At 40.1% G+C, this 27,757-nt stretch overlaps 1 protein-coding gene across 1 annotated transcript; it reads left to right on the forward strand.

The window, feature by feature from the left end:
* The first annotated feature begins 18,575 nt into the window (after positions 1–18,575).
* Positions 18,576–25,627, forward strand: ip6k2a (inositol hexakisphosphate kinase 2a). Its single transcript, XM_017480308.3, has 5 exons — positions 18,576–19,197; positions 21,402–21,615; positions 22,877–23,049; positions 23,322–23,497; positions 24,176–25,627. The coding sequence occupies exons 1-5, from the start codon at positions 18,987–18,989 to the stop codon at positions 24,773–24,775; spliced, it is 1,374 nt and encodes a 457-aa protein (XP_017335797.1). The 5' UTR covers positions 18,576–18,986; the 3' UTR covers positions 24,776–25,627.
* Positions 25,628–27,757: the final 2,130 nt, after the last annotated feature.

Here is a 27,757-nt window from a genome sequence, read left to right on the forward strand (position 1 = left end):
GGGATAATTATTGTTGCCTATCCACCTACTGATATATTTTCGAGAGTGGGAGAAAACCGAGAACCTGGAGGAAACCCACATGAACACAGGTTGAACATGCAAAACTCTGAACAGATGACACATTCATTCATTCATGAATGTAGCACAGGCATGTGTTACTACACAATATTGCCAGTTGTTAAACACATACATAATACATTTTCTGGCAGCAAAATGTGAAAATGTATTGCCTGAAGCTACACTAATAGATAAACAATAGCATCACACCTGACCAATACACTCAATTGAGCTTGTTGAACATCCCATTCCATATTTAGTCCCCCTTTGCTGTTATAATAACTTCCACTCTTCTGGACCTCGCTTTGTACATAGTGGCACTGTCATGCTGCAACAGGTTTGGGTCTCTTAGTTCCAGTGGAGGGAAATTGCAATGCAACAACAAACAAAGGCATTCTATACAATTGTGTGCTACTAACTTTGTGGCAACAGTTTGGGGAAGGACCACATATGAGTGTGATGGTCAGGTGTCTGCAAACTTTTGCCCATATAGTGTAAATATATGGATACCGAAAGGCATTTTACAGATGAACATGTAAGGGAAAAACAAACCTTATGAGCATGTCATATCAGCTCAACACCTATAAGACTAGCTCTGTTAGAGCGTCTACTTACAGTATATTGATATTATTCTGGATTAGGACTGCTTAATCCCTCCCTCCTATCTGAGCCTGCCTACCCTGAGATAGCTCTTGGATATGGTTGTCATAGCTTGAGAAATTGATTTTAAGAATGCATGTTTCAGGCTAGACATAAATTTTATGGCAGGTCTTACTGAAAACTTTAACACTTATGTTCAGAATGTTAGCAACCAACTTGCCTGTGGGTGTGACCAGTCCCTACAGAAGAAAAACCCAGGATGCAGAACACTGACCACCATGGATTGTGGATCATGGATCATGTGTAGCTGGATTAAAAGAAGCTATGGATTTTTTGTAGATGTTTTGTAGAAGCCTTCCTTTCTGCAAAATTTCCCCAATTTCAGGAATTACTATCACATTCCTAATCTTTCCCCCTGTCTGCCATCTGTTTTCTTAGGCATGTTTAACTCTTTCTTGTTTCATTTTCTCCCTTATGCATTTCACCTCTTCTTTTAACTCCACATGCTACTTCTTCTCCATCTTCATCTCTTTCATATTCCTCTCTTTTTCTTATTGCCAGTTTTCCTCTACATTTACTAGGTTATTCATTTTAGATGCAGCAAGTATTAACCCAAGAGGGGGTGGATTATGGCATGTTTTAATACCCTCAGACTGAGTCAGATTCATTCATGGGGATTAACTGGGCCATTACGACCAAGTCATCATAAAGCTCACTTCAGGAGGACCTGCATATGAAAAAAGCACCAAAAAGAGTAAAGGTAGCTGGTGCATAAATTTACATCAAAGCTGTACTACACGTGAAAAGATTTTTTATTTTTATGCTTCCCCTATTCTGTTGCATGGGTTTTCACTTTCTGTTGTGTGATAATGAAATCTCAGTCCAATTACATCTCCTGGTTATGCTTTTCTCTTATTTTAGAATAGCTAATTATTCACTGTCAAAAGCACATACTTGCATACTTACCTCACTTTCTCTATTGTAGTTACAAATAATTTCCACCCAGTCATCCTAATGAGAATAAAAACAGGACAATGGTATACACGACCCTATGTGTGTGTATGTGTGTGTGTATATATATATATATATATATATATATATATATATATATATATATATATATATATATATATATGTGTGTGTGTGTGTGTGTGTGTGTGTGTGTGTGTGTGTGTGTGTATATATATATATATATATATATATATATATATATATATATATATATATATATATAAAGGTATATAAAGGTATATAAAGGTATGTGAAAATGTGACAGTTTTGTCGTTGTGGATACATTTTGCATGTCCTCATGAGGATGATTGCTCCTAAACAAAGTGTTTATTTACTTAATAAATAAATAAATAAATAAATAAATAAAGGACCTAAATGATTCATTTTAAATGATTGAAGTTAAGGTTACAGTTAAAGATGGGGTGAGCACAGGATTATTTAACTATAGTAAGACACAAGTAAATGTAAATACATGGAAACACATGATTGTGTGTGTGTGTGTGTGTGTGTGTGTGTGTGTCTGTTCGTGTGTATCCTTATATCCAGCCAGGTGTGGAAGCAGCATGACTCTGTATTTTTCCGTTGTGCTCACTGCAGCTGGAACTGATGTAGCACAGAATCTCAGGTGTGTCTTGGTCAATGAGAACATGGCGCACACAGCCAATCAGCAACCACTCTGAATGTTCATCACCCTCTTTCAACCAATCCGCTGTAGCTCATATCACCTTGGCACTTTTTCAGAATCCTTCAGCCTCATGGGCACTCCTCCAATCTTGCCTGAGAGAAAAAGAGAGTGCATGAGAGAGATGTTAATATCACATTGCTTGGTAGGTAAGAGTTTGTATGAAAATACTAATCAAGTCTGAAAGAAAGCTTTTTTGTGTGTGTATATGTGTATGTATATGAGTGTAGATAAAAGAGCTGTAAAAATATAATAACAACAGGTTTGTAGAGAGACTATGAAGCTAAAAGCACACAGGTCTGGGCACAGTTTTAAGGATGCTGAAAAAGCAGACAGGTATTTTGTAGATATTTTGGTGCATAGAGAGAAAGAGTTAGACTGAGAGTAGGAGAGGGGTGCAGCTCCACCCACTGAGAAGATGAAAGGGAAAAAAAGAGGGGTGTCTGTATGACTGCAGCTGTACATACACGTGTCCTCACATGCACTTATTTACTAATACACACACACATAGACACATTTGGCTCCTCTAATGACACATATTGTACATGTTAAATACAGTATGTGTTCTATTACTTTTTAATGGAAATAGACTATAAACAAGACGAACACGTTTCCGCGTTAAGCCATCATCCGTGTCTTGTGTATATACAAAAATCTCTACTTTTAACAAGTTACAGGTGGGCCATGTGACTTAGGCCACCATAATTGCACATCAGGTTAAAATAAGACACCCACACATACACACACAAACAAAGTGGGTTTTTTGTTTTGTTCATTCCTATTAAGTTTTATTTGACTCGCACCCAAAGAATTGTTAAATATTAGAGTTGAGATCATTTGTGCACAGGATTGTTTGACATTTCAACCCACTCACATTTTTAATAATAAAATCAAGCATTATGGCACACTGTTACAGAGCCTGGCATAAGTATTAACCCCCTTTTTATCTTTTCCAGATTTTGCTGTGTTACAAAGTGGAACTCAAATGGATTTAATTGGGATTAAATGTCATGAATCTACAGAAAATAGCCCATAATATTTAAGTGAGGGATCGATATAGCTGGCAAAATTATTTACAAATGCTAAACATAAAATTCTTAATTGCATAAATATTAATGCTGTCAAACCTAAATTAGTTCCGCTGCAACCAATTAGAAGTCATATAAATAGTTGAATCAAGTCAACCCATGTGCAATTAAAGTGTTATGTGATCTCAGTACTCCAGTACCTGTTCCTGGAAAGCCCCAGAGTTTGTTAGAGAACATAATAAATCACCATGAAAATCATGCTCACACTTCTCTACCTAAGCTGATTACATTGGAGATGTAAACAAAATGGTGTGTTTTTTGCTCAACATAAAATATCTCTGCCACACACACTTCACAACCAACACACTTTACTAGCATCCACATTACATCCCAAGACACAAATGTTAACAACTGGTGATACAATTATACAAATTTATATCATGCATGATAACAGACAATATGCACTAACACACTACATAGTGCAAAATATTCTGCTCATTTGTCTGTTAAAATTATTCACGAGAGCTGGTGATATAGGTGACGGTTTATTATGTCGAGAAAGATGGACAAACTAATCAGAGTAATCAATTCTCATACAGCACTAAAAAATCTACAAGTAGAGTTGAACCTCATCTTGGCACATTGTCACTGTGTGCATATTTTATCAGGAATGCATTGCTAGCCTGGAGACACTATTATCTAGCTGTGACATATATTGCTAATATGAAGCACTGCTAAAAAATATTGCTTCGGATTATGACTGCATTCTTAGCCATATGATGCAAATTTGCTAGCCAAAATAACACCGCAGTAGCTATGCAGCTCAATTCAAGACCAAAATATTACTAGTGGATAAAGAAGCATTTTTATTTCCTGGATATTTCTGTGTAAATTTTTACCAATTTTTGAACTTCGAACAGCATGTTTTCAGTTCTTGCACTGAGGAAACATTTTCTGTACCATTTATCCTACACAGGGTCATGGGGAGCCTATTCCAGGGGACTCAGGGCACGGGACATACAGGATGGGGTGCCAACCCATCACAGGGCACAATCACAAACGCATTCACACAATATGGACAATTTAGAGATGCCTACAGCAGCCTAATTTGGACTGGGGGAGGAAACCAGAGTACCCAGAGGAAACCCCCAAAGCACATTACATACTCCGCACACACTGGATGGAGGTGGGAATCGAACCCCTAACCCCGGAGGTGCGAGGCAAATGTGATAACCACTAAGCCACTGGGTTCATTTGAAACACAAGACATTCCAGAACCTTTGACAAAAATTCCCGTCTCTCCCTGGCCCAAGCAGTCATCCCATCCTGCCTAAAATCAGCCACAATTATTCCAGTGCCAAAGAAGTCTCCCCCCACTTCTCCTCCACTCGCACGTTGAGCACCGGTTCTCCACAGGGCTGTGTGCTGAGCCCCCTACTGTACTGTCTCTACACCTACTACTGTAGTCCGGTCCACAGTAACAACCTCATCGTCAAGTTTGCTGACGACACTACAGTGATCGGACTCATTTCAAAGGGAGATGAGGTAGCCTACAGAGAGGAGGTCCTGAACTTGGCAGCCTGGTGTTCAGAGAACAATCTGGCTCTAAACACTAAGAAAACCAAGGAGATTATTGTAGACTTCAGGAAGCACAACACTGAGCTAGCCCCCCTTTTGATCAATGGTGAGTGTGTGGAGAGGGTCCACACCTTCCGGTTTCTTGTCGTCCTTATCTCCGCTGACATCTCCTGGACAGACAACATCACAGCGGTTATTAAGGAGGCTCAAAAGCGGCTCCACTTCCTGAGGGTTCTCAGGAAGTACAATCTGGACCCCAATCTCCTGCTGAACTTCTACCACTTGTCCGTCGAGAGCCTGCTGACATACTGTATTACGGTATGGTACGGCAGCTGCACCGTGGCAGACAGGGAGAGGCTTCAGAGAGTAGTAAGAGCAGCACAGAAGATCATTGGCTGCCCTCTCCCCTCCCTGATGGATATTTACACCTCCCGTTGCCTCAGCAGAGGAAAAACTATCATTAAGGACAGCTCTCACCCTGGCTCTGATCTGTTTAATCTGTTGCCCTCAGGGAGACGTTACAGGTGCATCAGAACAAGGACTAATAGATTCAAGAATAGTTTTTTCCCAAAAGCTATAACCATTTTAAACACACACTGATTTACTGATTTCACAGTATAGGTATATAGTGTCTATAGTATTTATATAGTGTCTATAGTATTTAGCATTTATTTTATGTACATGTTGGCACGGAAAAAAAAAGGAGTGGCTCTTAATTTCATTGTACATATGTATAGTGACAATAAAGGCATTCATACATTCATTCATTCCTTTGACAATCATTCATGGACCTTTAAAGCACCATGGGCATTCACGTCATAGCTTACACACAGACATGGCCTTTGTGCTTATTGGGTTACCAGGCTGATATTCTTCATGTTCAGTCCTTCTTACCCTGTAGCTGGATCACAATGTACTCAAGTCCTGCCCTGGCACCACCTGATACAGCTCTTTAATGTGCTTGTTACAAGATTGACAAAGTCACCAAAAGAAATAGAGCATGTGAAATACTGTATGTTCTGTCTTTCAAGTTCATACCACCAAGCAGTGTCAAGTCTTTTTCAAATCACATTGAGACTGTTAAGTCAGTTCAGTGTTATTTATTTTTTACACGTGAGATCAAATGTGAAATAGCAGAGAATACACACAAAACCCGCACTGAGCTAGATAGCATACTGTACTGTTTTCAACTATGTGGACAGTGTTGATACTGAACAGGACATGGCCCAATACATGTAGAGCTGCAGGTATGCATATACAAAAGCACATACTTAAGAATGATAGCGATAGCATCAGAATGTATGTGTATCGGTATATATGTTGGTTGGTAGTCACACATGTACACAAGAAGATCAAATATCTCAGGTAAGTTGACAAATTCCAGACCTGCTGTACCGCAAGCACTCAGTTGGCCTATTTCATTATGATCACATTTCTGTTAAAGCCAGGCTCACATTGCACTTCGTCTGCTCCTAAGTCCTTAGAGTGCTATCTCTTTCTCGCAGCACATGAGGCCATGCCACAACATTCCTCTCTCTGAACACTGTCTCCATCTCTCTGGCATAGCTTCAGTGAGTACTCCCCGGGTGATACACTAAGTCATTATGGCCTGTATAATTTGGCCCGTATTTATTTGTTCCATTAATGACACACTTGCTATGTGCCTGTCTGACTGGATGACTGGGTGTTGTGGCGAAAAATTGAGGTTAAGCATTTCCAAAGTGCCCTATGTTTAATTCTTTGGTTTGTAGCTATGATTAACAGTTGCATTCATTATGAATTTGAAATTTCAATTCCTATTTAACCCCATTACTATCTTCCATAATCTATTATCTATAATAAGGGAGGTGGTATAGTAAAACACCAACATGCCCAACACAGATACTGTACATCACTCACATACCCAAAAACTCACACATAGATTGGTATGCTTAGATGTTCACACGCTGATTGATATTTTGATTATGATAATCAGATTTACACACCAAGTCACACTGGATGTATGCAAAGGTTTTAATGTTGAGTTTAGATCAGGGAAAATCATGTGTACATCTATTACAGTGTAGAAATGCAGACTTTTTTACTGGTAATACAGCTGGGTGTTTGGTGCTGCACACTAAAGATTTTCAGACATAAATGAAGATAAAAATTAACAATATTCACTACAACAAGTAGTGAAAGAAAAATCGTAGGACGTGGTTATCTAACGAAAAACTGCATAGGTACATTTGTGGCATCCTCCAGGGTAAAAGTGTTGCATCCACCATCCACCTTGATTATTTTTTTTGGTTGTTATTCATAATTAATTAATTGACTCACTTATTCATTCATTCATCTTCAGTAACCACTTTATCCTGGCTAGGGTTGCAGTGGATCTCGAGCCTATTCTGGGAATACTGGGCATGAGGAAGGAATATAATCTGGATGGGATGCCAGGCACACACACATTCACATGCTCATTTTCACCAATGGGGGGATTCAGAGTTAAAGTAGTCCACCTACTGTCATGTTTTCAGAGATGGGAGGAAACTGGAAAACCTGGATGAAACCCATGTGGACATGGAGGAAATGTGCAAAACTCGACACAAAGAGTAACCTGAGTTTAGGATTAAACCGGGGACCCTGGAGCAGTGAGGTGGCAATGCTACCCACTGTGCCATTACGTTATACCTTTTTTGGTGTGTATTTCTCTTCTATTGTTCTGGTGTAAATATGATTGAAAGAAATATAAACCATGTCTGCATTACTGGACAGTTACCTCAGATTCATTTGTTGGCCTGCTTGTTGCAATGACTCTGTATGACTCTGTATGTCGAACAGAATTCACACACTTAAACATCATTGTGGCTAATACATTACTCTTTAGCACAGGGGTGTCCAATCTTACCGCAAAGGGCCGGTGTGAGTGCAGGTTTTCATTCCAACCAAGCAGGAGCCACGCCTGATTCCACCTGTTTAATCAGTTGATCTTGGCTTTCAATAGACTCAAGTGTGGCTTCTGCTTAGTTAGAATGAAAACCTGCACCCACACCGGCCCTTTCCGCATAAGATTGGACACCCCTGCTTTAGCATATTCACTCACGAGGCATATCTTTGTCAAAAGAGTTTTAGATTTATGTTACTGTATGTTTGCTACACATCAGTCTATTCACAGGTATGGGAGGTCCATTACAGACAGACTTATTAATAAAAGTTCCTATTTGAGGACACACCTAAGAAAATCTGATTCCTGTTCTGTTTATTTATAGCATTATGTTAACAACACTCTGTCAGTAAAAAAAAAAAAAAAAAAGGCCTGGAATGATTGAAGCTAGAAGAATGACGTGTGTGCAGGGGTGTGCAATTGTGTGAGACTCATGTGACTAAAACGTGACGAAAGAAAATATATTGATAAGATCCTTCTCTGTACCATCCACTGTTTTGCTGGTTCTTTTAGGCCCACTCTCACAGAAACACACGCTCCCACTCACTATGCCGAGATGAATGCCCTCTTCAGGCACGGAATTCCTCAGACAGCCTTCCTGAGACAACCTTCTGTGTGTAGCTGCTCGATAGTGAAACAATAGGCCTCAGAAAGCAGTGTACTCAGAGCTGTCCACTGGCCCCTTACCCAGAACGAGTTCTGTTCAGTGTGTTCTTGGAAGTAAGACGTGGAGAGCAAAGTGGGCTGACAGACTGTGGCTCTGGTTTTTAGCTAGCAGCATGCAAATGGAGCTCACATGCTGCTCTGAACAGGAAGGGTGAAAGGCTTGAGAGAGCACAACAGTGTGTGAAAGATTAATTACAGCCCTGTTTTACCGATTCATGAAATGAAAAGAATAGATGCATGTGTACGTTTCTATGTGCGCTTTTTATACTCGTGTGGCTACGTACACGTTGTATGTCCTAGTGCTGCCAAAATCCTCTAAAATTGCAACTACATTTTAGTTACTTCAAATATTTGACATTTCAAATGACATTTCATGTACAGCATTATTTTTATTACAGAACACTTGTAAACTGTATCGTTTTCTTATGCAAGTCATGATATTCATTTTACAATAAAAGGTATTGGTTGTTTATTTCTTCATATATTTATTTATTTGAGGCATGGTGGCTTAGTGGTTAGCACATTTGATTTGGATTTGAATTCTGCTTGTATGTTCTGCACGTTCAGAAGTCCGAAGACTTCTGCCCTAGGGAGTGTGTGTTCTGGGGGCATGGCATTGGAAAAAATACAGAAGGGAGGGGCTGTATTTGTTTGAAGTTTCTAAACAGCTAGCTTTATCTACAGTATCTGCTACCAAAACTGTACTTTTAACCATAAGATACTTTGTTTAGTTTTCATTCATTCATTTATTCATTTATTCAGCTTCAGTAATCTCTTTGTCCTTGTCAGGGTCATGGTAAAAAAAAAATACAGTTTGAAGTACAAATACACCCTGGATTGGACACCAGGCTATTGCCGGACACAACGCACACACACACACACACACACACACACACACACACACACACACACACACACACACACACACCTTATTGGAGAAGCTTAAGAGGATGAAAGTGTGTGTCCCATGTGTGTCAGTATGTGTCAGGAGATAACCAGATTTACCTTCTGAAGATTCACACCAGGCTTCCTGTTGGATGTACTGTGAGGTCTCTCTCTCTCTCTCTCTCTCTCTCTCACACACACACACACACACACACACACACACACTTCCAACATGTTTTTCAGCAATATAATGGATAATGGAAACTCCAGACCTGAGTGCGACCTCTTTCACACACACACACACACACACACACAGCGTGCGCTCTTGAGATGAATGGTCTGCTCAACTCAGCAGGATGTGGTATGATGTGACTGGAACAGTCAGGATATTTTAGAGAAAACTCAGACGTTTTCCAGGATAGCTGTGACAACTACATCTCTCTCTCTCTCTCTCTCTCTCTCTCTCTCTCTCTCTCTCTCTCTCTCTCTCTCTTACACACACACACACACACACACACACACACATAAATGCACATACAGTATTTCACAAAAGTGAGTACACCCCTCACATTTTTGTAAATATTTGATTATATCTTTTCATGTGACAACACTGAAGAAATGACACTTTGCTACAATGTAAAGTAGTGAGTGTACAGCTTGTGTAACAGTGTAAATTTGCTGTCCCCTCAAAATAACTCAACACACAGCCATTAATGTCTAAACTGCTGGCAACAAAAGTCAGTACACCCCTAAGTGAAAATGTCCAAATTGGGCCCAATTAGCCATTTCCCCTCCCCGGTGTCATGTGACTTGTTAGTGTTACAAGGTCTCAGGTGTGAATGGGGAGCAGGTGTGTTAAGTTTGGTGTCATCGCTCTCACACTCCCTCATACTAGTCACTGGAAGTTCAACATGGCACCTCATGGCAAAGAACTCTCTGAGGATCTGAAACAAAGAATTGTTGCTCTACATAAAGATGGCCTAGACTATAAGAAGATTGCCAAGACCCTGACACTGAGCTGCAGCACGGTGGCCAAGACCATACAGCGGTTTAACAGGACAGGTTCTACTCAGAACAGGCCTCGCCATGGTCGACCAAAGAAGTTGAGTGCACGTGCTCAGCGTCATATCCAGAGGTTGTCTTTGGGAAATAGACGTATGAGTGCTACCAGCATTGTTGCAGAGGTTGAAGGGGTGGGGGGTCAGCCTGTCAGTGCTCAGACCATATGCCGCACACTGCATGAAATTGGTCTGCATGGCTGGCATCCCAGACGGAAGCCTCTTCTAAAGATGATGCACAAGAAAGCCTGCAAACAGTTTGCTGAAGACAAGCAGACTAAGGACATAGATTACTGGAACCATGTCCTGTGGTCTGATGAGACCAAGATAAACTTATTTGGTTCAGATGGTGTCAAGTGTGTGTGGCGGCAACCAGGTGAGGAGTACAAAGACAAGTGTGTCTTGCCTACAGTCAAACATGGTGGTGGGAGTGTCATGGTCTGGGGCTGCATGAGTGCTGCCGGCACTGGGGAGCTACAGTTCATTGAGGGAACCATGAATGCCAACATGTACTGTGATGTACTGAAGCAGAGCATGATCCCCTCCCTTCGGAAACTGGGCCGTAAGGCAGTATTCCAGCATGATAACGATTCCAAACACACCTCCAAGATGACCACTGCCTTGCTAAAGGACTGGCCAAGCATGTCTCCAGACCTAAACCCTATTGAGCATCTGCGGGGTATCCTCAAATGGAAGGTGGAGGAGCACAAGGTCTCTAACATCCACCAGCTCCATGATGTCGTCATGGAGGAGTGGAAGAGGACTCCAGTAGCAACCTGTGAAGCTCTGGTGAACTCCATGCCCAAGAGGGTTAAGGCAGTTGTGAAAAATAACGGTGGCCACACAAAATATTGACACTTTGAGCCCAATTTGGACATTTTCACTTAGGGGTGTACTCACTTTTGTTGCCAGCGGTTTAGACATTAATGGCTGTGTGTTGAGTTATTTTGAGGGGACAGCAAATTTACAGTGTTACACAAGCTGTACACTCACTACTTTACACTGTAGCAAAGTGTCATTTCTTCAGTGTTGCCAGATTAAAAGATATAATCAAATATTTACAAAAATGTGAGGGGTGTACTCACTTTTGTGAGATACTGTACATACTGTAAAGACACTTATTGCATTTTTTTTTCAACAAAGACTTCATATAAAACCATAATGAACTTTCCTTTACTTTTACACTATCTGTTGTTACCCAGATGAGGATGGGTTCCCTTCTGAGTCTGGTTCCTCTCAACGTTTCTTCCTCATATCATCTTAGGGAGTTTTTCCTTGCCACCATCACCACCGGCTTGCTCAATTGGGGTAAATTCACACATTTAAAATCTGTATCCCATGTTTATATATTTCTGTAAAGCTGCTTTGAGACAATGACCATTGTAAAAAGCGCTATACAAAAAAAATTATTTAACTGAATTGAATAATTAATTATACAATAACCAATAAGTCATATCCAACCCTGACCTGATTTACCAACCTAATGTGTGTCTGTGACTTAGTGTGTATTTCAATATCTTATTGGCTTAGTGTTGGGTACGTTGTATCATGGAGAGAGACCATCCCTTACTCAACCCATTGCCAAAATTGGTACTTTTATGTGACCTAAGTAGGTCACCTGTGTTGGCACTTGCGTGACATGTGTGGCTAATATAATGGAGTATTTTTATAATATGGGTGTTGGTGCATGTATTGCATACTTCAGGTGATGGAGTGCTTTTAGAGAGAGAGAGAGAGAGAGAGAGAGAGAGAGAGAGAGAGAGAGAGAGAGAGAGAGAGAGAACATGAGAGTACTACATGAGACAGATTTGACCTTGTGGGAACTGGGCTGGTCTGTATGAGGAAATTGCTTCTTTTTTTTAATTAAAGAAAACCCTGCAGCTTTTATTTTAGAAACAGCCAAAACATTTCCTTTTGTTACTGAGGTTAAAGTTAGGGTTAGATTTAGATGTACGCATAGCATTAATTAGCTGCATTAATAATTATATTAGTGGAAGTTCCTTACAAGAATAGCAAGCCAAAAGGGTCAGAGGTTCAGATATCCTACCTTCCAGGATCTCAGAGCTGAAATACACTACAGGCCAAACATTTAGATGCAACACTAAATCTATAATACTGAAAGACAGTCATTTTTATATTATCATAGCACACACAAGGGTTTAAATATAGGAAATATTGTTCAATTCTACTCTGTTTTCCCTAAAATCCATCAAAAATATTCTTTTTTATTCAAACATTCCATACACAAAGTTTCAGCAGGTGTGTAGCTTTGTCCTGAAACAAGACTTAATCACACTGCAGGTGAACAGTGATACATTTTCTACTTGACACTTTTTACTGGGTTTGTTTTAAAGAAAGTTCAACAGAAAATGTTATATACTGTATATACACACAGGGTGTCCCACAAGTCTCCATACATAGGGGAAATGAACACTTTTTAGCAAAATGTCTTCCAAAATTGTTCATACTTAGTTTATATTATATATACAGTATATTTTTCAGATCGCTTTCAAGGATGCCTTTGATAAAAGAAGAACGTATAATCCTCATGGCTGGATCAGGAAGCTGTCGCAAGGTTGCTATGGACTTTAACAGGAAACATGGTGAGCACATCCCACACAACACTGTTGCCAAATTTATTAACAAATTCGAAAAGACTGGAAGTGCTGCGGATCAACTGAGACGTGGACATCCACAAACACCCATGATGAAGGCACAACCGACATGGTGCTGTCAAATATAGTCCCGAGTGTATGCATGGAGATTTTAATGACACCCTGTACTGTTCACTGTGCCATATCCTAAGGATTACCTACAGTGTGCTGCTTTATTACAAATATAAATTCTGCCTTTACGCATACCCTCCTCCTTAATACCTTTTCCTCAACCAGAACATATTGGTTTGGACTTCAAAAACATGCCGAGGGTGACGCCCCCTTGTAGCCACCTTTAATTGAGCCATGGTTTTGCCAACAGCTTATTCTGGAACAGCACCCACCTGACAAAATAAATCCAACAAAGCAAGACCAAGTAGTATGAAATCTCTGATACACACTACAAAAGGATTCAATATATTGTAGCTGTTTGTAACAGCACTATACTATAACAACCCATTTTTAAATACAAACGTCTTTCTCATTGATTGTCACTGCAAGTGCATAGCTTAGCTTGATGAAATCACACTTGCGTTACACAGTTACACTGTAGGCTATGAAAGTAGTTTTTTTTCTAACTCAAATTCTAAAAAGGATATATATGCACAATAAATATATGGGTTTATTTTGGTTGTGAGTGTGTGTGTGAAAATATTTTGGACACTTTCACTGATTATGAAAGTTTGAAACTCACTGAAGTGTGTTGAGCTTAGTTGTGTTGATATCCAGATTGCAACCCTGTGGGTTAGTATCTACAAATCTATGTATGAGCTTTTGTTTGTGACTGATATGGCAGGTATGGTGATGTATTATTAGACTGAATGCCTGGCTGTCAATGGTATTCTTAGCTCAGGTATTACTCAGTAATCTGATGGGGATTTGCTCTGAGCTGTCTGATCATGAGGGTAAGTGTGTCCCACTGTTTTCCACTGCCCAACTGGGGCTGAGCTTTAGGGGTATTTGATCATAGGTTGGTATGCTTATTTAACAGGTATCAATATAACCTGTATTTAGAGTATGACCTCATTGGCTGTAGCTATAAATGTCTGTGTGTAGTGGAACATCTTATGCCTGAATGTGCATTTGTTTGTCACAAACTTACAAGAAAGGCCAATTGTACATTTTTGGGTTTCCACATGTTCCTGTATTAATGTTAGTGTGTCCATCTGTAGAGAGTGGTAGATGATTTTCTCTGAGTGCTTCTTTCTTCTTCTCTTCTCTCTCTGACCTTCTTAGCTCCTCTCAGGAGCCTTTATATCAATCAGCACTTTCATATTCTCTCTCTCTCTCTCTCTCTCTCTCTCTCTCTCTCACACACACACACACACACACACACACATACACTTTTTATTAATGCCTTTTTACTGAAAGGCATTAATTATGTCCTGTTGTGTTTTTACATGTTGTGCTGATGGCTGTCTGTTGCCCTTCTGCCCCCAACCACATCCACTAATGATGAACTTAGACAGGAATTCAAATTCCAAAATTCCAAATTCAGTTTGTCACACATGTTCTGCACGTAAACCTACTCAATACATATCACTCACATATTGCACCATGTATACCATACACAAAGTCACGCAATGCACAGCAGATGAACAGGACAAAACACTGAGGTACCCTTAGTATAAAGGTGCATATAAAATTTTTTTTTGAATATCGTGGAAAAGTTCATTTTTTCCATAATTTAATTCAAAAAGTGGAACTTTCATATATTCTATATTCATTACACATAAAGTAAAATATTTCAAGCCTCTTTTTTTTGCTATAATATTGATGATTATGGCTAGAATATTTTGCATTTCATTTGGAAATCAAGGTCCCAGAGTCTGGAGGAAGCGTGAAGAGGCACAGAATCCAAGTTGCTTGAAGTCCAGTGTGAAATTTCCACAGTCAGTGGTGATTTGGGGTGCCATGTCATCTGCTGGTGTTGGTCCACTGTGTGTTCTCAAGTCGAGAGTCAATGCAGCATCTACCAGGAGATTTTAGAGAACTTCATGCTTCCATCTGCTGACAAGCTTTATGAAGATGCTGATTTCCTTTTCCAGCAGGACTTGGCACCTGCCCACAGTGCCAAAACTACTAGTAACAGGTTTGCTGACCATGCTATTACTGTGCTTGATTGGCCAGCCAACTCGCCTGACCTGAACCCCATAGAGAATCTATGAGAGACACCAGACCCAACAATACAGACGAGCTGAAGGCCGCTATCAAAGCAACCTGGGCTTCCATAACACCCCACCAGTGTCACAGGCTGATTACCTCTATGCCACGCCGCATTGATGCAGTAATTCATGCAAAAGGAGCCCCGACCGAGTATTGAATGCATAAATTAACATACTTTTCAGAAGGCCCACATTTCTGTATTATAAATTTTTTATTGTGATATTTTGAGATACTGGATTTTTGATTTCCTTGAGCAGTAAGCTGTTATCAGCCAGATTAAAACAAAAAAGGCTTGAAATATTTCACTTTATGTGTAATGAATCTAGAATATATGAAAGTTCCACTTTTTGAATTAAATTATGGCAAAAATGTACTTTTTCACGATATTCTAATTTTTTTGAGATACAACTGTATGTGTACACTTTACACAAGAAGAACATTGGAATAGCATACAACAGGAGTTGTCCAACTGTTTTGCAGTCAGGAATATATTTCCAGTGTTAAAATAATAGACCAATGTAAACTAAGTAAAAAAATAACAGACCAAAAATAAAATAAAAATAAAATAACAAAATAATTTTTTTTTATTTTTTATTCACTTCTGGGACTTCAGTATCAGTATCTCAGTATCATAAATCATAAATCATAAATCTTTAAATCATATTCATTCCTTAACTTTAGACTTGGCCTTTATATAGGGCTCTTATTGGGTTTCCGGGCCAGAGAAGTCCTGTATGTCTGTACATCTCACTACATAGCTAGATCCCAATGTACTCAAGCCTGGATTAAATTAAGAGGGGTTGAGTGCTGCCCTGGCACCTGACTGAACTCATTGTACTGTGCTTTAAAGGCCTGACAAAAACATCCAAAGTCATTGGGTAGGTCAAGGCCAGTGTGCTCCCCTTCTTTCAGTAAGCAACAACACCTGCTGCAATGTTGGTCACACCCATGCCTGGTCTAGATTTACCTCCCCAGAAGTGCACATCTTTTTAATTACCGATTACCACGAAACCCAAATACCACACCTAACCCAACAGTTACATGCAAAGTCACTGGGTTATGCAATTTTAAGAATTGCTCCTTGTTTGATTTCTTTTTTGGTCTACTTAATGACTTTATCAATTTTATGTTTAGGTCTTCATTAACAAGTTCCGTTAGCATGTTATCTGTATACAGATATAAATAGTTTTGGAAGGAACAATATAATTAAGTGGTGTTTTTACACCAGATATGTGATCTATTTGGCTTCATTTCATTGTGATACTATCTCATTTCTCCTGTGCAAAATGCAAAAAGTTATATACAATGTTATGACCAGCCAGCTCTCAATATGGCACAAGTGAGACCACAAGAAAATATTTGACTGTACAGAGAGAGTATGAGAGGCTGTGTAGGTTATCAATCAGAGTTCAAAGAACCATGTAAAATCACATTGATATGAATTAGATTATGTTGCTTTAACTTATGCTGTATTGACACTGATACATTTGTTTATTAGTTGTTTGTGAAATATTGATAAAACCAAACCAAGCATTTTCAGACCATTATTAACTTCAAACGTCTGTACCCAAGTATCTGTAATATCAGACGTACTTGGACGTTTTAGGCTTAGATCTTCCCTGCTGTGTACAGTAATACCTCTCTTTTGTGTCCCATAGCCCATTCCTCGACTGGTGAATTCCAGCATGTGGGATTAGAGAAATTAAAGTCAAACTGCCTGACTGTGGTGCCACAACACACAGCCAGCAATCTCCTCCACAAATTATCTTTATTCTATATATACCGTATAGCCTGCTTTGAATGCACTGCCACGCCGCCTTGAAACAGTAGTATTTGCGACATATTTCTATTACAGCTAAGAAATCTATAGACTCACACTACATTCTACACCTGCTTCTCTCTTTATCTTCAACTATACATACCTCTAACACTCAGTTGCCCCCAAACCCAATTCCTCAAAGGACTGCCGTAGGACCAATTAGGTGTTATTACAGTGTTGTTTATTTCCAGCACAGCATTAACACTAACATTGTAGTGACACCATAGTGTGCGTGCTGTTGGTGTGAGTAGTGTGAGTGCTGTCAGTATTGCTAAGATTTTTTTTTTGAACACCTTATTCTCACTGCTGGTCATGACATGGTCAGACACTGACATTAAGGAACATATAAAAGGTAATTATACACACACACACACACACACACACACACACACACACACACACACACACAGGCATTGTGCATAGAAAAAGATGGGCTATAACCTCGATCTGTTCATCTACACCTTCTAGCAATACTGCTCTGGTTGATACACCCATATAGCACAACACACATGACTATGCTGCTATTGTCCAATACTGCCACTGCTGTGCTTAGAATGGTACACCACCCAAATATGGTGGTCTCTTTCCATTAATAGACAGGACAGGGGGTGGCAGACAAGTTGTACACATACAAATTGCTACATGCAAATCTACAGACAGGTGATTAAAAGCAAAAACAACTTAAAACGACTTAGTTAGGTGTTGATCCACCAGAAGTCACCATAAGAGCTTCATTGTAACTTGGCATAGATTCTACAAGTGTCTGGAAGTGTACTGGAGACTGAATACTGTGCTTCCAAAATATATTTCTTCCATTTGTATTTTGACAACGGTGATGGGGAGCACTCTCTAACACATCAGTCCAAAATTACCCATAAGTTTTCAGGTGGGTTGAGATCTCAAAACCATTCAGTGACCAGACCCTAGTTGCCCTGTGGATGGGGATAGAATAACTTTGTATTTGCAGGGTTCCTTCCTTATAAGGGGACAACAAATGGACCTAAACCATGCCAGCAAAATGTCCCCCAGCATAACAGAGCCATGAGTATTTCACTTTTGTCATCTGTCCGGTATCTGTAAGTACAGAGAGAGAGAGAGAGAGAGAGAGAGAGAGAGAGAGAGAGAGAGAGAGAGAGAGAGAGAGAATGAATGTGTTTATAATCCCCTCTTGGCTACTCTTTATTTTTATTTTTTATTCATCTGCAGTGTTTCAGCTGCCTTCCATTTAAATAGCCAGAAAAACAGCTGAGAAGCTCCCCTCGCATAGTTTCTATACCGCTTTCTCTTCCTCCTCCTTTCCTCCCCCACTCTTCCTCTTTCTACCTCCCTTTGTTTGCCTGCTGCTCTCTCAGTTAGTTTCCACCAACTACCTTCGTCGGACTCTGATTGGTCGGTTTGTTTGGGAGGCGGGGCCACTCTTCGCCTAGTTACGTTTTTATTTGTCCAACGCAGAGCTATGCGATGTCATACTGACGGTGCTAAGCTTCGTGAGCGGTCAGACGACGCTTAGAGCTTTCGGTTATTATGTGTTAAGAAAGAGAACGGTTAATATAATTTTTTTATTTAATTTTTTAAAAGGTTGTCTAGGTGGTGTGTAAATAGTAAAGTGGTTAAGAAAGCACTCCGTTTTGTCGTTATTTGGGTTTGTTTCTGTGTTGCGTCTTCCTTCCTGTTTTCTTCAGTCAGGGAAGAAACGACAGCGCGAGCCGAAAGGACGTCAGAAGGTCCGACAGAGAGACAGCCTCTATCTCTCACCATCTATCGCTCTGTCTGTGTGTCTGTGTGTGTCTGTCTTTCGTCCTTGGTTGTCGTGTCCTCGGGTCTGATCGTGTCCCGCGGAGTCTTAATGCCCGCGGAGGATGAGCCCAGCCATCGAGGGGATGGAGCCAGAGCAGCCGATGGCTTTGGGGAAGGGGGTTCTCCTTGAGCCCTTTGTGCACCAGGTGGGCGGCCACTCGTGCGTGCTGCGCTTCGGCGAACAGACCATCTGCAAGCCGCTCATCCCCCGGGAGCACCAGTTCTACAAGAGCCTCCCTGCGGCCATGCGCAAGTTCACCCCGCAGTACCGAGGTAAGCAGCCAACTGGGGCTAGTTAGCTAGCTAGCTAGCTGATTAGCCTGTGGCCTGTTTCTCTCCCTACCTGCGCTTTTGCGTCCAAAATCGTGTAGTGTGTATTAACTGCATGTTTACTGTACTGAGTAGTCTCAACACTGCGCCGCTAAAAATAGTCCTTAACTAGCCTACGTAATAAATACATTAATAGGTGGCGTACTGTTTACTACGGTGTATTAGTAAGAGTTCATCGACCTCGCTCCGTGCAACGGAACAGTGTTTTTTTTATTTATTTAATTAATTTACTTTTTTGTATTTGTTTGTTTTAATTCTGACTGTGTGCGCAGTGATACTTGTTTACGTCATGAAGATGTGCCGTAACCGCATCAGTGCAGGTTGAGTTAAAGGGACTTCTTCCACGTGACGGCGCTGTAGTCTAAATGCCAAATGGTTTCCTGTTTGACCTACAGTGCTAGACGTTACTATTTTATACCATAGACAGTGCACTTAGATTGACATTCATCCAGGTTTCTTGTTGGTGTTGGATTCTGGACAAGAAAGGTCTGGGTTTGATCCTCACAACATCTAAAGATAAGCTGGAGTCTGAAGAGGAGAAACATGACCTCTCTGGATAATCATTAAGACTGAACAAACCATTAGCAGCATCTAATTCTCCTCTTTTTATTTTTTAAAGGAAATATATTGCATGGCATGACATGTTCATGTGACCAGCACACAGCGACATGGCTTTATTCATGCACACACTGCGCACATATGCTGTAATGCTCTGCCTTGAAACCGAACTGTTCCCAGTACCAATGCTTACATTACAGCTTTCACTTCCTACCTTTCTCTTCTGCTGTTGTACATAATCTGAATGTATAGCATTATCATGCTTAGTTGGAAAGATATCTGCTGCTGTATGTTTAGCAGTCTTTAATTATATCTGTGTCCTACCGCTGTTATGATCCGAGGAGCGTGTACCCAAATTTGCCATCATTTAAAATGTATTGTGCTTCTCTAGCTCTCTGAATTTGTATGTCTCTCAAGAGCTCCCTCTATTTTTACCCCCCCAACCCCCCCCCCCCCCCCAACCCCTGTTTTATCTACCGTATTTAAATCAGAGTGTAGCTTACACGACTTAAGTTAAAGTACTGGACTGGTGGGATTGGGGATGCAAAGATTAGAGAAGCAGGCAGAGGTGGGAAATGTAAATTGGCTTTAAGCTCACCTCCTCTAAGAGACTTTAAAAGCAAACAAAAAAAAATTGACCCTTTTGTTGTAATAATTATGAACTGGTTGTACTCTGCCATCACTTCTTTTCTTTTGCTGAAACTTTTTGTTGTTGTTGTTGTTTATGTACATTTTGCTTGTATATGAACAATAGGTATAATATTTATTATTTGTACAAAAAGATGCAGAAATGCCCTGTGCAAAATAATATATATATATAAAATATTTTATTTATATATATATATATATATATATATATATATATATATATATATATATATATATATATATATATATATATATATATATATATATTTTTTTTTTTTTTTTTTTAATTAATTAATTTATTTATTTTTTAACCAAGACACATCATGCTTGTTTCTTGAATGTGATTTTTCTTTTTCTTTTCTTTTTTTTAATCTTTATGGCTTTTTTGGGTTTCTTTAGCAGGGGATTTCTGTGAACACTTATGTACTTGCTCTTTTTGGTTGAGTTTGATTAAATAAATCGTTTGGTTTTCAAGTTTTCCGCCTTGTGTCCTTTCTTGCTGGTATAAATAAACAATCTCTTGTTAATGCTTTTAGTGAAGAAAATGTATATTTCCGCAGGCAGATGAAACCTCTATATTGTGGCTTTTGTTCCTTACCCCACACCCGATTTTCTTTGTTCCTGTCTGTTTTTTTTTTTTTCTTTTTCTTTCTTCCCCTCTGTACCTCTGTTTTCTGCACACATCTCTTTCCCGTTCTGTGTTGTGGACTTGTCTGATCTCTATCAGGTTAGCTGAGGGCTGTGCAGATGGCTCTGTAACTTTTGTAAAATGCTGGAAAGCTTGTAAGAACGTTAAAAAAAAGACTGGAGTGGGTAAGATGGCTCAAGATTTCCCAGTCTGCCTATTTTTGAGCTGGGAAGTCTGACTCTGGTTGTTTTTTTTTTTTGTTTTTTTGTTTGGTTTGTGAAATTAACTTCTCTTTCTTTTCCTCTTTCTGTAGGGGTGGTGTCAGTGAGCTTCGAGGAGGATGAGGAGGGTAATCTGTGTCTCATCGCCTACCCGCTGCACAGTGACCTGGGTGATCTGGAGAATGTGGACCCCTCATCTGACCTGGAACCTAAGAATAAGATGAAGTGGTCCAAAAAAATGTTGCTGGACAATGAAGGCTACAGCAAGGAAAGGGCCAGACACTCACGCAAGGACAAAGACAAGAGGTGAGGAGACCTTTGCGTGAAAACAGGAGTAAAGTACATCACATCCTTCTTTCTTTCTTTCTTTCTTTCTTTCTTTCTTTCTTTTTTTATTCAGAAACATTTACATTTAAACTTTCACACTAGCCTGAAATTCCTGTGTAATATGTCTCAAGGACAATCGAAGCCATTGTCGTGTTTACTTGTTGTCAAGTGTTAAGTGTAGCTAGTCAGTTTGTCTTTGTTTTATCTAAAATCCTGTTTGAGCTGGATTAGTTTTACCTGAGGAGGTACTATAATTTGAGAGATTACAAAGACCCATGATTTTAATCCAGTGCCAGTTTCCAAATATGAAAAGTAAAAATTCCAGTGGAAATGACCTTTGTGTATTTCAACGTTCACATGCATCCGTCTATAATAGAAGTCTGTTTAATGCAACCTCGCATTAATGTAATCCGTAAAGCTGGTCAGAGACTCATTTAGGTGCACAGTTTTTTATTTATTTATTTATTTTGGGTAATTGTATTTATTTTTTTGACTATGCCATGATCTGCAGGAGTTGTGTGATGCAATCATGTCAACATGGACCAGAATCTCAAAGGAATGTTTCCAACATCTTGTGGAATCCATGCCATGACTAATATTGAGGTTGTTTTGAGAGCAAAGGGAGGGCCTACCCAGTATTAGTATAGCGTTCCTAATAAAGTGCTTGTTGAGTGTTTTTATTTGTGGTCATTTGGATAAATTGCATAGATATTCATCCTGTTTGAATCAGACGGTCATAAAATTACATTATCAAACATTCTCTGATTAAAAACTCCTCCAGCTTCAATAGCGATGAAGCCAACTTTTGTACTAGGAGTTTACCACAAACCTAACATCAAGCTGTCGTGTCTGAACAACAATGCAAGCACTAAACAGAATAAACACAATACTGAAAAATTCTTATACTATTTTAGTAATCAGATGACAGTAAAATGTAAAGATGTGTGCAGCCACCAAATGAAGAAGTCATTGCAAGGGCTTTTCAAATCTAGGTTTTTGGACAATATTTGTCTTGCCTTTCAACATCTATAAAAATGTCGGCATGGTGTCGGTTTAATACAGCATGGCTATAAATTGTAATCCTGTACATGTTTGTTGGCTTTGTATGTTGGGGATGCTGTCATTTTGTGGTGTGAACGTTTTATAAGTTATTAGGTAGCTAGATACGCTGTTGGGTTTTCTAAATGTGCGAGCCTCTCACTTATTTTTTATTTTATTTTTTCCCTTCCCCCACGTTCAGTTTGAAGCGGGAGGAGGAGCTGGAGTGGTTCCAGCAGGCTGAGGTGCTCTATTATAGCCTGGAGAGGAGTAACGCTGCTGCACCACAGCTCAAGCACAACCCCTGGAGCCTCAAGTGCCACCAGCAACACCTGCAAAGGATGAAGGAGAACGCCAAGCACCGCAACCAGTACAGTATCCTCCAACTGCTAAAGACAGCTGGGCAGTGCTGTGTTGTGCTGTCAGTTAAGCCCTATTGTGTGGGAGGGATGTTAAGATTGCTGTGAAGGTTTTGAAAGGTTGTAAAAAATGATTTTTGTATTCCGTTGTATGGAGTAAACACCTTTTTAAATGGTTTAAAACAGTTTGTCTGTACAGTTACAAGCTGACTTGTGTCGGAGATGCTTTGTTATAAGAGCCACAGCATTTTTGTACAGTTAGTTTTCCTTAACCCAGCCCCTTCCTAGAGTTTATCCTGTTGGAGAACCTGACATGGCGTCACACGATGCCGTGTGTTTTAGATCTGAAGATGGGCACACGGCAGCACGGTGACGACGCGTCCGAGGAAAAGAAAGCCATGCAGATCCGCAAGTGCCAGCAAAGCACATCAGCCAGCATTGGGGTCCGTCTCTGTGGCATGCAGGTGAGCTTCCACTCAACTCCTTACAGTTTAAGTGTCTGCTGTGAGGGAGGGAGGGAGGGAGGGAGGGGGTGGGGGAGGGAGGGAGGGAGGGGGTGGGGGAGGGAGGGAGGGAGGGGGTGGGGGAGGGAGGGAGGGAGGGGGTGGGGGAGGGAGGGAGGGAGGGGGTGGGGGAGGGAGGGAGGGAGGGGGTGGGGGAGGGAGGAGAGACAGAGAGAGAGACAGAGAGAGAGAGAGAGAGAGAGAGAGAGAGAGAGAGGGTTTTCTTTCTTCCTTTTATCTCTCTTGACCTGACCTCGTGGTTGAATTACATTTGGCCTGCACAAATTATACGTATGCTTCTAGATTAAAGTGATCTTGAAGTGATGGTCAATATCACACATTTGCTTACATTTAAATAGGGACCTAGAAATGGTGCAGAATTTTGAATATTAATTATTCAAGATATTAAACATTTCATTTGTTTTAAATATGTCAAATTGTAAAACTTTGTTTTAAATGGGGGGGAATTTCCCCCCCCCCCAGATTTCAGTGTGGTCTCAGACTTTTGGACCCCACTGTATGTATGTCATCAGAGCTGCTGATGGCTACATGGTGTGGGGTGGTTTTAAGAAAACATAACCTGAGCCTGCATAAATGACGACAACTGTGTTGTAGTAATGCAGTTCTCGTTTTCTGCAGGTCTACCAGTCCGACTCGGGTCAGCTTATGTTCATGAACAAGTACCACGGGCGCAAGCTGACGTTAGCTGGTTTTAAGGAGGCTCTGTTCCAGTTCTTCCATGACGGCCGGAGGTTGCGGCGTGAGCTCCTCTCCCCCGTGCTGCGACGTCTCCGAGAAATGCAGGCCGCCCTGGAGGCATGCGAGAGTTACCGCTTCTACTCCAGCTCACTCCTCATTATTTATGATGGAGACCCGCCATGCTCGCGCCGCTCTACTGAGGACCGCCTTTCCGATGAAGAGGGAGAAGAAGAAGAGGAGGAGGAAGAAGAAGAAGAAGAAGAGGAGGAGGAGGAGGAGGAGCAAGGCGCTTTTGGGTTTCCTCACAGCACTGGAGGAGCGTGTGGGAGCAGCAGTAGTGGTGCTAGCAGTGGTGCGAACAGCAGCACTGGGAACTCCAGGCCTGTGGTGGATGTGCGAATGATTGATTTTGCCCACACCACATGCCGGCACTATGGGGAGGACAGTGTAGTGCACGAAGGCCAGGACACAGGATACATCTTTGGCCTACAGAACCTCATAACCATTATCTCACAGTTAGAGGAGCACAGTGCCGATTGAACTTGGGCTTTTGCTTGCAATATTTAAACACAAAAATATACAACCCAACTGCAGATTGTGAGATTAAAACAATGGGAGTTTGACTGTGTCAGTCTCTCTGTCAAATACCATTTGTCTCTTTCTTTTTTTTTTTCTTTTCTTTTTTTTTTTTTTATATAAAGCTTTTCTTTCTTTCTTGATTTCTTTCTTTCGATCCATTCAGTGCCCATAAAGGGGCGTTAAGGAAGCTGCAAGGTTCTTTACTGTCTTATATTGGTGTTTCTTTTTCCTGTTTTATAGAGGATTAAAAAGGGTTAAATGGGGAGAATACTGGTGACATGACAGTGGTTTGTTTACTTGACTGGTAGCCTTCCTCGCATCGCCCTCTCCCCCTCCCCCTCAAGTTTTACATCCCTACATTTTCTAAAAAGCATTTACTGGCAAAGAAATGACAAAGTGTAAATAATCTAGAATCTGTGAATCTAGTCCTGTCCATTCCAGAAGAATGATGTAGCGCTTCAGATTGCACTCAGTTATTTGCTCATACTCTGTGATTAGAGTAAACGGAAGGTGGAGAAAGGTTGCTTTGCTTTACAATAAGAAATGACCACTCTTACAACTTTTTCCACTGTAAAGAGAGAAATATATTCGAGTAAGCAGTAGAGGCACACAGAGACTATAATAGAGCTTTTATTTATTTGACAAACTGTGTTTCTTATATAAACTAAAAAAAAATACAAAAACAAGTGGTGACCTGAAAACTACATTCCATGTTATTATGATTATAATGGTTATAATGTTAGTATTTGACGTGTTCAAATACCTGTTCTGTCAACAGTATGTTGGAGGAGAAATAAAACTGTTTTTTGTTAATTGTGTTATTTGGTGACTGTTTATAACAGTTTTATACTGTTTTTAAACTGTTTATAACCTTTTGTTTGTATTGCTGACATGGTGCTTCTATGTTGATCATACGGTTTGAAATATAATTCACATGGCTACATTGCTTATAGCAGCAACACCAATGTTTATGAGGGTCAAGGTCATTTTAGAATTGGCTATGACACTGTAGTTTGGAATAATGAGGATGTAAGCAAGCAGTAGGCTGTGTGTGTGCATATACACATACACACGTGCGTGCACACACACACGGCTAAAGACATAGCCTACTGATTGCTTACATCATCATTATTCCAAACTACAGTCTTTGTGTATATCTCATACTAAATAGTTTTAAATCTTCCAAAAAAATTATGCAACATAAAACAAAGGCAACCTGAGTAAAAATTATAGATTTTTTGTTTGTTTATTTTACTGAAGCAAAAAAGTTATCCAACACGTATTGTCATTGTGAAAAACTAATTGCCCCTTAAACGTAAAGTCTTTGTGCCAACTTTAGCAGCAATAACTACAAACAAATGCTTCCAATAACTGGATATCAGTCTTTCACTTACTTCTAGGACTAGCTCCTATGCTTTGGATCATTGTCTGGCTGCATAATCTAGTTGTATTGGTACAGAGCAGAATTTATGTTTCCCTCAATTACTGCAAGTTTTCCAGGCCCTGAAGCAGCAAAGCCCAAATCCCCACACCATCACACAGCCAGCACCATGCTTGACCATAGGCATATCGTTCTTTTTGTGGAATTATGAGTTTGGTTTGCGCCAGGGGTAACAGGATTCCTGTCTTCCAAACAGTTCTACTTTTGGCTTATCAGTCCACAGAACATTCTCCCAAAAGGTTTGAGGATCATCAAGGTGTGTTTTGGCAAAATTCAGATGAATCTTAACGTTCTTCAGAGTTAGCAGTGGTTTTCGCTTCACCTCTCTTCCATGGATGCCATTTTTGCCCAGTGTCTTTCTGATAGTAGAGTTATGAACAGTGACCTTTATTGATGCAAGAGAGGCCTGTAGTTCCTTTGATGTCCTTTGCTCTTTTATGACTTCCTGTATGAGTAGTTGCTGTACTCTTGGAGGAATTGTGGAAGGTCCTCCACTTCTGGGAAGGTTCACTACTGTGATGAGTTTTTCCATTTGGAGATATCAGTGCTCACTGTGGTCCTTTGGAGTCCCAGAGCCTTTGAAATAGCTTTGTAACCCTTCCCAGACCTTCCATCCTTATAATTTCTGGAATTTCTTTCAACTTTGGCATAGTGTTTTATTGGGTAAAACCTTTTTACTTCATGCTGTTGAAAAAGTTCTATTTAAGTGTTGAGTTGATTGAACAGGGTTTGCTGTAATCAGGCCTGGTATACAGGTGCATCTCAAAAAATTTAAATATTGTGGAAAAGTTAATTTTTTTCTGTAATTTAATTCAAAAAGTGGAACTTTTGTTCTATATTCTAGTTTCATTACACAAAGTGAAATATTTCAATCCTTTTTAAAAATTATTTTAATCTTGATTATGGCTTACAGCTCATAAATAGCAATTGATTAGTTGATGATAATCCATTTAAACCACTCTCACATTTCTGACCTAACATACCAGCCAAAACTGCATATTTCCTGATGGAAAGAGATGTCATATACTGTGCATACACACACAAATGTGTACACACAGAAGTACCTGCCATTTGCATTCAGCTGCAGAGGTCTAGCTCATCATTGTTTGCACATCATGCATTCTCACTGGGGCTGAACCCCCCTAAGGGTAAAACTATAGATTCAACATTGGGCTACATAGATATTTTAGAAAAAGTTTCATTCAGTTTCTACTACTAAGTATTATATTAGCTATTTCACCTGACAACATTTTCAAAAAGTGGTAAATTATGTCTGTAACTGCAGCCAAGCACTCTGACTCTCACACTCTGCAAGTGTGAAAGGCCACTGCAACTGCTGCCAGAACTGTAATGAGGGATTAATGAATTCTGCAGTTGATCAGCCTGGAAACTATGCAAACACGTTTTGCTTCATTACGGCCTGGATCCTGTCATGTCAAATCAAAGCAATAGCAGTCACTGATTAAAAATCTGTAGAAGCTTGTGTCTGTTTTCTGATTGCC

This window comes from Ictalurus punctatus, chromosome 11 (genome assembly GCF_001660625.3).
Source record: "Ictalurus punctatus breed USDA103 chromosome 11, Coco_2.0, whole genome shotgun sequence".
Classification (NCBI taxonomy): domain Eukaryota; kingdom Metazoa; phylum Chordata; class Actinopteri; order Siluriformes; family Ictaluridae; genus Ictalurus; species Ictalurus punctatus.

Bases quoted from the DNA above. Each gene is read 5' to 3' on its own strand.
- ip6k2a (XM_017480308.3), top strand. From the start codon at position 18,987: ATGAGCCCAGCCATCGAGGGGATGGAGCCAGAGCAGCCGATGGCTTTG. The intron at 21,616-22,876 runs GTGAGGAGACCT...CCCCACGTTCAG, and splicing joins CGCAAGGACAAAGACAAGAG to TTTGAAGCGGGAGGAGGAGC. The intron at 23,498-24,175 runs GTGAGCTTCCAC...CGTTTTCTGCAG, and splicing joins TCCGTCTCTGTGGCATGCAG to GTCTACCAGTCCGACTCGGG.